This window comes from Accipiter gentilis, chromosome 8, assembly GCF_929443795.1.
Source record: "Accipiter gentilis chromosome 8, bAccGen1.1, whole genome shotgun sequence".
NCBI lineage: Eukaryota > Metazoa > Chordata > Aves > Accipitriformes > Accipitridae > Astur > Astur gentilis.
The window spans coordinates 4,989,042-4,999,236 of NC_064887.1; the positions used below are offsets into that span (position 1 = coordinate 4,989,042).

Genomic DNA, 10,195 nt, shown 5'->3' on the forward strand with positions numbered 1-10,195 from the left:
AAACTCTTATCAAAGAATCATTAATATGACAACTTGAAATACCTAGCAATTTTAATAATTATTTTAGCTGTAGATCTCAATTACAGGCATCTACTGTTACTTTTATCTAAAGGCAGGGGAAATGGAGAGGTGTGATGATGTGCTATAAAGGAATAATTTGAAGAACTTGTCTCATCTTTGCTCCCTCAAGTAGCACGTGTTTCTGTAGCTTATTTAGAAATAGGTCTAGCTGCAAAGTTCAACTCCAGATTGTGCCCTTCTCTAGTGGTAGAGGGTATTTACATCTGGACCTCTAATATTAAACCTATGCTGTGTTATAAATACTCACTGGCAGCCAGGGTAACTTCCCACTGTTCACACGGACGCATGCCATCGCTGCAAGTAGCCCAGCTTGCATTGATTTGAAGCAGGGCAGGCCCTCAGGAAAACAGCAGCACAGGTAAAAAGAGCCAACGGCAAGGCAGTGTGCAAGTTGCGTGGATGGGAGAATGGCATATATGCTGTTCTGTGGTCATTACTTGTTGCAAAATAATGATTTATAAAGAGTCTGACAGTGTTTGACAAATCAGATGAATGGGACTTGCTTAATGCAAACTGGAAAATATCTTTCAGCTGCTCCTGAAACACGTGGAAATGGTTAACTCGTGCTTTGTAGATCATTAGGACACTTGGGAGCTGCTGGAGTGTACTGTGAAAGGCATTACTCAAAGTTCAGATTGAAAAATTTCTTCAGAAACGGCTAACAACTTTGTAAGGGTAATGCAAGCATGAAAATCATCATTCTTAGTACTGCCTTGGGATGAGAGTGTGCCAAAGGAGAGCAGGGAGAGAAGCTTTCCGTGCTGGAAGATGAGGCTGCGCTCCTGTGCTCTCTAAGTAGGAGAGCAGCCATCAAACTGCTGAACAGCCGTTCCTCCTGAATTGGCAGCTACTCCAGGCAGCAAACATAAAACTCCAAAAGGCTTTATTTTATAAATATAGGAAAGTAGAATGGAGGAAGTCCATAACTGCTAAGACTCTAGAGAGCAGAATGATACAGAAGCTGTGTGATGGAAGATGCAGGAAAAGCCATGATAAAGTGGAGGAGTAGGATTTCTTCCAACAGAAATGGGAGAAATTCCTTAAACGTGCATTTGCACAGTCCATATAAAGCGTGAAGAAGAAAAAGGGCAAGCTGCTTGTGCTTTAATCCATAAGGGAAGCCCAAGGTAGGAGCTGTGGTTCAGGTTGGCTTTTGTCGCTTCCCTGTTGTTTCCTCATCAAGAGGGGAGGCAGGCATTGGCACCACACCCTGAGAAGAAACAGACGAATGTGCAGCTTGTTGACTTCTCTAGGATTTGGGTATGAGATGCCAGTTGTTTTGGAAGGAGAACCTGTTTGGTGGGTCTGATTTGAATCTTGATCAAGGGAGCAGCACACCAGCGTGTAGAAACGAGCATACTCCATGAAAGGATTAAAGCTTCAGATACTGTCTGCTATTACTCGGGACTTTATCGACACTTTTCACCTGCAATATGGAGCCTTTGTTTGGGGTTTTGCTGGGTTTGATTCTGGCAGTAGCTTCATCAGCAGAGAACAACTGTACCTGTGCGACCAACAAGTGGACGGTATGTGCCCAGGACGCATCTGGGAACTGCACCTGCATGCTGGTAGGTTCAAATCACAAGGTAGACTGTTCAACACTGACTTCAAAATGCTTGCTGATGAAGGCAGAAATGACCCCCCTGAAGGAGAAGCGCTTCCAGGGCCATCCCCGTGGGCTGTTAGACAATGATGGCATTTACAATCCGGACTGCGAGGACAGTGGTATCTTCAAAGCCAGGCAGTGCAATCAAACTGAGACTTGCTGGTGTGTGAACACTGCTGGAGTAAGAAGAACTGAAAAGGGTGGCAAAAGCCTGAGTTGTAGTGAACTGGTTAGAACAAGCTGGATCTACATTGAACTGAGGCACAAAAAAAGGTCCAGTGCCTTCGATGTTCCCGAGGTAGCAAACACCCTAAAACATCTGTTTGAGAGCCGGTACAAACTGCATCCCAAGTACATCGCAGCCATTAAGTATGATTCCCCACTTATCCAAATTGGCCTGAACCAGAATGACTCTGAGAAATCTAGGTGTGATGTAGATATAGCTGATGTAGCCTATTACTTTGAAAAAGATATAAAAGATGAGTCCATATTTCATTCCAACAGTACATTAACTGTCTCTGTCAATGGAGATGCTCTGGATATTGAAAAACTACGGATTTATTATGTTGATGAAAAGCCACCAGAGTTTTGTATGAGACAACTGGTTTCTGGCATTAGTGCTGTGGTGACAGTGGTGATACTGACCGCTGGCTTTGGCATCACTGTGGTGGTTGTTCTGAAGTGGCTGCGGACAAGAAAATATGAGAAAGTTGAGATTAAAGAAATGGGTGAAATAAGAGCACCAAGCTTACAGCTGCCCTGATCTGAAAAAAGAAAGGCAACAACAGGAAGGAAAGAAGAATAAAAAAAAAAGCACAAAATACAAATAGGAAACAGACTCGGTGTATGTGGATGGATCTGGAGAGTTGTTTTCCTTTTTACAGGAATTTGTACAGTGATAATTCTAAATTATTCTAGTTTAGTAAGAATTATTTTTTTGGTTTTGGGTATAAACTAATGTGGGAATCAAGTTACCTAAATATTTTAAATGTGTCCCAATTTAGAGGCTAAGAAAATTGTTACAGTTTTCTATTTAGCATAATGTAGAATGCTTTCACTAGTACTGCAGGCCTGGTTCAGCTTGCTTAAATACTCTTTGAGTGGTTCTTGGTATATCTACTTATCAAAATTCAAATACTTGCCTTGGCATGATTGGGTTATATAGCTGCTTTTCTGTTGGTAAAAGACTTTTTTAAAATGTGGGTTGTTTTTAAAGTTGCTAGAACTTTTTTTTAATCAACAAATAATTTCATAAATACTACTAAATAACCAAATAAGGTTTTGATAAGATATTCTACAGCTCCAGAGGCTTTTATACAGAGTCATTTGTTAGGAAACATTCCTGCGGTCACTTCCAGGTGCAGAGTTTCCGAGTTTGTATTCAGGCAACACAGTGAGCTGTTCCCATGTGTGCTCTTTAACAAGGGTCTGACACTCCTAGTCAGCAAAGATCCCTTGATCCCAATGCAAGTTTAAGTTAACCTTGGTGTTCCACCCAAATTCAAACTCTGGTAATAGCTGTCTACCTAAATTCCCATTGCAATTTTAATGGGAGGAGATATTTTTCAGTGTTGTATAGCTTCACAGGAATACTACACAATGCTTAAGGACAAGCTGAAAAAGAGCTTTATTCTAGCAGAGCTGCAGAGGGAATTTAAGAGCAGAGTGTAATTACTGAAGTTGGAATTTGGCCAAGACACTAGAACTGGACTTCTTTGCTACCTACTCATCTGCTGTGTTCCTTGTCTGAGAGGTCATATCCACCATGAAGAACATTTTAAAGAAAATAATGCTAGTTGTTAAATGTTGAAATATTGGCAGTTATATTCTCTGTACTGCATATGGATGTCTGAAGCCCCATCAGTCTAATCTGCTTTGTTCACAATGAGACTGCTACACCTAGGCACTGCAGCAGGGTCAGCTCTTTTATTCTGTTAATTAGTTTCAACATTACTGGTTTGTAATTGTAATAAGTCAGTAATGCACTGCTTCTAGGGCAAGCTATTAAATATGCATCTCTGATGAGTATTTCACTCTGAAAAAAGTGAAGATGCTTTGATTCTGTTTCTGCCTTTGTTTATATAGAACAGACTTGCTGTTTGGGGGGTGGAGGTGTTTGTTTGTTTAGTAATTTTTGGCTCAACATACACCATTTCCATTTAACCTCATTCTTGTTCACTTACGTGCTGGAAGTATTTTGACTTCGGATACATAGAATGGGGCAGATGCATCACATTTTCCCAAAATAAGATTTTTATGCAATTGCATCAGTGGTATTAATACATTCAAAAAAATTTGGAGCAGGGTCTATAATTTAATTGTGTGCCTTACAGCAACAGGTCCAAGCTGGTTGTTTTTCAGTCAAGTATGTACATTAGTACTGATAGAAGAAGTGAGAATTTAATATCTAGGCTGAATTTTCCCAAGTCATAGGAAAATTCAGAACGTAGCCTAACTCCACACAATTTTGCAACTAGGATTCTATAAAATGGATTAAATTGAAAATCTGGAGCTGAGTAGCCCTCAGTGCTGAGGAAATGTAGGATGACAATAAAAATTTTCCAAGTACATTGCTTAACCACTTTCTTAGCTTATGAAGAGCCGATAAAAGCTATGTGTTTGAGAGTTTGGTGCTGTCCTTCCATCAGAGAAGATCCTGAGATGTGCAGTCTTTTCTGGGGATCTACTGTGGCTTTCAATATTCTTTTAAAATCACTGCATTTTTCTAATTTCTGTCATAAGAAAAAAAAAAATTTCAAGGTAAATGATGAGCTTTTATATTATAATAGAATATTAACATGTAGGCATAATTTTGATTAGGAGAGGCAAAAGTGACTGATTGTTGAAAAAATCTTAACAGGTAACAGTTTCAGCATCTTTCTTTGGCTCCTGCTTTTCTTTTTAGAAGCTGAGATTGAGAAGAGAGGCTGTTGTGATGCCTTTCATATTTTTATTAATCATTAAAGGACTGCTGGATGAAAATCATGTGTTGTGGTCAGTTATTTTCTTGCTAGTCATCACCAACAGCAGACTGCATGCAGCTAGGGGACTGGAAATGCACTAGGGTCATTAAATAGGAGTGGTAAGGTATGTATCTGCAATTAATCAAAAGAATGGGAAGATGAATTGCAGTGCAGAGTTCGGAGAACCTCTCTTTGGACTAGATCATTCTACTTGAATAAAGCTATGTAAAGCTACTGTAGGATCTGGACTTTAATAAACCAAATATACCATTGGTCCTGCTAAGTACTCCTTTCTTACCTGCTGCTCCAGTCATACCACCTCTCGGGCTATATATTAGTATCTTTTTTGCAGATGGTAGATCAAGTATTTTACTGTAACAGTCCATGATGTTCAGCTTGTTTGACTTTCTGCCCACTGCCGATGTTCTCACTGAAAAGGAGAAAATGAACTCGTCAGTTTTTACAAAATTAAAATGCTTTTTATTATTCACTTTAATTTAGAAATTTCTAACTCTGAAATTTCTTGTTATCCTGATTACATCATCCTGGTTTAATGGCATGTTTGTTCGTTGTATTTAAGTAATTTGGCTTTATCCACTTTGCAGTGGGTTCCGTGGGTACAGCCAGCATAGTGATAGTGATGGTGGTTTTATGTTCTAGGTGGCACTGGCTGACAGCTTTCAAGCAGCACCCTGAACAATGCGATTAACATCAATCTTGTATCAGTTTCTGTGGGGTCTGCTCAGCCATAAATGTATTCAGGGGACTGTTTTGCTTTAGAATGCTGTTTTAATACTCTGTAGGTAGAATTACGTATTTATGAATCTATCTGTAAGTAGATACAGAACTAAACCCATAGCTGATACAAGAGTGCCTTTGTGCTATTACCTACCCGGATTACATAACAGACGGCATGCATGCTTTAAGGAAGGTAGAGCTGTCCATTGCCGAAATTAGGTTCTGCAATTCCAACTGGTGAAGGGCTGCCTTAGAAAGCTCAAAATAACCACTGCCAGAGAAAAAGATCCTGTCTCTGTGCTACGACTCTGAAGAGGATAGTGCTGCCCTTTCCGTACAGTGCTACTACCTTTGTGCAACTGCACAAAACCAATTCTGGCCTTTGCTTTTAACTTTTAGTTAAAACTTTTTTTAACCACTCAAGATCTGAGGACAGTGCCAGAAGCAATGCCAGCATTACAGCAAGGAAATGAAAGATAAGGATTCATGGAAGGATTAAAACCCTCTTAAACTCTGTTCCCTCTATTCCCCCTGGTAAAATCCATGCCTGCTTATATATGCAAGTATGTATTCTCCCAACGCACTGACACAAAATCCCTGCATTAGTTTGCAAATGACTGGCGTGTGTACACACACGTCCATTCCCACACCTATACTTAAAGGCACACACATCACTATTTATGTTAGAGCAGGCAGGCCTTAGGGAAAGCTTTGTGGCAGCAGATCCTACATTGCATTCAGCCAGCCTGCAGCCTGCTCTTGCTCTTATCAGTGGTAAAATAGCCCAAACCTGCTGCTGTTTTGGAACAACAAAGAATCCTCTTCTTGTCCCATCTTCCCCTGATTAAGAATAATCTCTTTATGGATGTTTAGACTGGGACTATGGCCAGATTAGGTTAACAATGTGAAACAAAATGCTTGCTGCATAAACGCACCCAACCCCTCTCTTCTTGTTTAGATGGTAAAACACCAGCATGTCTGTGATGTTAAGCACTTAATGACAACTAGAGACAAGATCCCCCCAAGTAGTCCTTAAAATGTTTAAACCTCGGAGAATCACCTTAGAAAAAACAAACCAATTTCTATTGCTTGCATATCGAAACCACTTTTTCAGAGAATAGTTAAAGAAGTAACAAATTGGCCCTTCTTCCACGTCTCCTAAATTGGACCAGTTAATGCTATTAAACAGATAGTCTTCCTCGTGCAGGTATAATTATCCTTCCAAAGCATTACCCTAATTTGCCTCAGGGCCTCAAGTACTGCAATTACCTATTTTTAATGCTAAAATTAATCTTGAGTCATTACAATTGCTACCAGAGCAGGAAAAAATCAACTTCCAGAACTTTTACAATTATTATCACGCAGTTCTAACAAAATTCCTTGTACCAGGATTCATCTAGTTAAAATTTCATACCCGCCAGGCAGTCTGACAAGATTCACATCTCATTTTCATGACGATCCCTATTCCCCAAGGAATAACACTCTTACAGTCCTACTCCAGCACAAATCAAGTGCCACAGAAACAATTAGGGAGACTTTGTATTATCTAAATGGAAGACTGAATGAGAATGCATTTCTAATTTGCCACTGGGATTTTTACATGTGGGTCCAACAGTACTGGTGGCATATGCATGCAACCTTTTTCAGCTGAAAAAGTTTTGTTTGAAATAAATGTCTGCCCTTGTAAGGTTTGAAATGAGAAATCTCAGCAGTTTTTCTAGTCTAGTTGCACCCAGAAAAGCTAAGTGGAACAACTAGAAAGTAACTGGATGTGGCTATGCTGTAACCACTGCACTGTGCAGTACAGACACACTCATTTTTAGCACTGGTCTGTTGAGTTCTCTTTTTTTCTTCCTATCTTCATGTGCTCTTTTCTGTTGTTGGAAAAAAGATAGCTTTGTAATTGTCTCAGTTCTGCTGAAGGACTTAAACAAAATCTCTTGAGTATAGAAAGTTAATTAATGCTCCCTTTTTTCAGTCTCTCCAAACAATGCATGTTCGAGATCTAGTAGAAGAATTCTGTCATATTTACCATTTTCACTTATGTTTTTATGCAGTTCAAAAGCAGTTTAAAAATTATGTGCAAGAATTAGAAGCTAGGAGAATAAAACTTATTAAGTGATAGATTCTCAGAATTTCTGCCGGTTTTGCAACTACTAAGCATCCAAGTTGCCCTCTAAAGTGCAATGGTTGTCAGATCTGGCAACCTGAAAGCAATGCTGGAGTTCATGTTCATTACTTCATCTTAAGGCCCTCAAAATCAAAAGTTCCTAAAATGTATTTAATCTGAATGTTTGTACATCTAGTTCCTTAACTCGCAGTATCTTGTCTATATTAATCTTACCCCAGAGAAGAAGAAAAATAGCTCACACACTTAAATCTGGGTTGACTAGCATCCTGGGCCAGCAAACTACTCAATGTTAGTGCAACTCAACGTAAGACTGGCAGCACTAAGTGATTCCCAGGAATGCCACTGCTGAATAAATGGCACTAACAAACTGGACGTCTGGGATATCAAAATCAATTCCTTAGTAGGAAAGGATCCAATAGTCTTTTGTAGCTTTTACTGAGAGTCTTTAATTAAAATACTGTAAAATAGCAAGCAAAGAAAAGACCACTCCTTCTTCACAACCTCTTCATGCATGCTTTGGAAAGAAAGGACTGTACTGAATTTTATAACAACTTTTAGAGGAAGTTTTGCAGTGAACTTCTGTTTGGTTGAGTAACTTCGTCTTCTGGATTTTGAATGTAGTTTTTTTTTTTTACATCAACAACATAGATAATAAGCAGAAACAGTTACTACCTATTGCATTCTTAAATAGCGTCTACTAGCTGGTATGTCAGTGGGGCAAGGGGCAGTTAATACACAATACAATACACTCAGTGGATCAAGACAAGATATTCTAGTGAACAAGATTTGGAAAATCTTGATCTTTATGAAAAGTGTTGCCTAGTCTTTTAAGTGAATGTGAACTCCTGAGATTTCAACTAGCCAAACAGGTTAACTGGCATTAAATCCAATTTCTGAAGGCTTGCAGAAGGCTGATGGAGTGCATTGTCTCTGCCAAGATTTTAGCCCAGCACTAATGAGCAAAAGTGAATTACACTGAAACTTGAATGACAAAACCATCAATTAGTTTTTACTTGAATTTATATAAAAGCCAAATATTTTATTGTTTTATAGTCAGTTTTTTCATTTGAAGCAGAAGACGCTAGATTTTAACTGACAACTTTTTAATTGTGATGATCAAACTTGGCAGCAGGGAGACTTCAGTACCAAATTGTATCTACCTGAATATACAGAAAAAATATTTTTTATATTTAAACTCTTTTTCATTACCTTTATTGCATTTGACATTTGTGTGAATAATTTCATACACATAAAAAACCTCATTCAGCTCAGTACAACTACTTTTACAGAGAGATACACAAATACTAATAGAGACATCTACACAGGAAAATTGTACCTGTTAAAGTGTTAATTGTACCAACGACTACTGCATAGCATATTTGTACAGTGTATGCAGTGAGCAAAAGCTTTGATAAGCTCGTATCTAGTCAGTCAAGGGGTTTTGATATTAAATGGCTTCCTCCACAGCAACTTGAAGAAAAGATTTGGGGATAGGTAATGATAAATGGCTCTGTGAGCTCCATCCTACCATGTACAGAGTTCACAGGTGTTTCATATGCATTTCATCTTTGGAAAAAAAAAAAAGACAGCTGTGAAAATGCCTCACGATCTGAACTCACTCTACACATCATTTTTTCAGCAATGAAATCCAGTGCCATGCTGAGGTTCATCAGAAAACCCATACATCACTTATGACCTCTAAGTAGGTCTTATGTAGTCTTAAGGCTTGAAAGCTTGCCTTCTGGTCTTCTTCAGAAATGTGAATTACAGTCTTTTTTTGAAGAAGAGATGAGGCTAGTAAGCAAAATCTCAGCTACAAAACAAGTCTTAACGTATCTCTCCAAAGCATAGAACACCACTTTATAACTATTCAATTGCTCAACTGTTTGCCAGATTTTCACAGAGTCATTTAGTGTTGGTATCTGATAGAGAGATCCTCTAATTACCTGTGCTGTATTTGCTGCTTGGCTGATTTGAATTTTTAATTTTAAGTGATGCCACTTGGGGGGACTTTACAAGTGCAGAATGTAGAGCACAATTTTTAGCTCCACCCTTGCACACTCAAAACATCCATTGAGTTTAACAGGAGTTTAGGCAAGTCAGGAATGCAGAAATAGTTCCTATACCCCCTGTGCAGACAGAATTAAATAACGCAATTGGAGAAACAAAGAATAGCAAAAAGAAATAAGCAAAGGGAAAAAAAACCATTTTCAGCAGACTTGAAATAAAGTGGAGACTCCGTGAGGTGGAAAAATGACATTCGCTCCACAGAAGAAATTGTAGAAAGCCTTCATGCTTGGCTTAGGAACAGAGAATTCTAGATAAAGACAAGAAGAAAAAGCAAGCAAATACAAAGTCTAAAAAATAAGGACATTAAGCATCAGGAGACATTCATAAGAGCTTGCATCTCAGTTCTTCATTTCTTGGCAGCTGGGAAACACACAGACCTTAGGTTAGACAAAGCGCTTTGCTGCTGCTACAGCTCAGCTGTTTTTGGGACTGGAGCAGACAGTCACAAAAATTAATGCTATGCTAATTGACTGACAGATCTTACTCCTCATGCCTCTCATGATAAGGGAGGCTGGGCAGGTCTCAAAGAAATTGTCTAATGAAAAGAGATTTTCTACCTATCTCTATATAAGGTTTCTGCTTGACCTGGACTCCAAGATCTGGTCA

General features: G+C 38.9%; 1 protein-coding gene across 1 annotated transcript; it reads left to right on the top strand.

Annotated features, from left to right (window-relative positions):
• The first annotated feature begins 718 nt into the window (after window positions 1-718).
• TACSTD2 (tumor associated calcium signal transducer 2) lies at window positions 719-2,883 on the top strand. Its single transcript, XM_049807595.1, has one exon. It carries the CDS (start codon window positions 1,515-1,517, stop codon window positions 2,448-2,450), a length of 936 nt encoding a protein of 311 aa, XP_049663552.1. The 5' UTR covers window positions 719-1,514; the 3' UTR covers window positions 2,451-2,883.
• Window positions 2,884-10,195: the final 7,312 nt, after the last annotated feature.

Excerpts from the sequence above, each read along its gene's own strand:
- TACSTD2 (XM_049807595.1), top strand. The coding sequence starts at position 1,515 with ATGGAGCCTTTGTTTGGGGTTTTGCTGGGTTTGATTCTGGCAGTAGCT.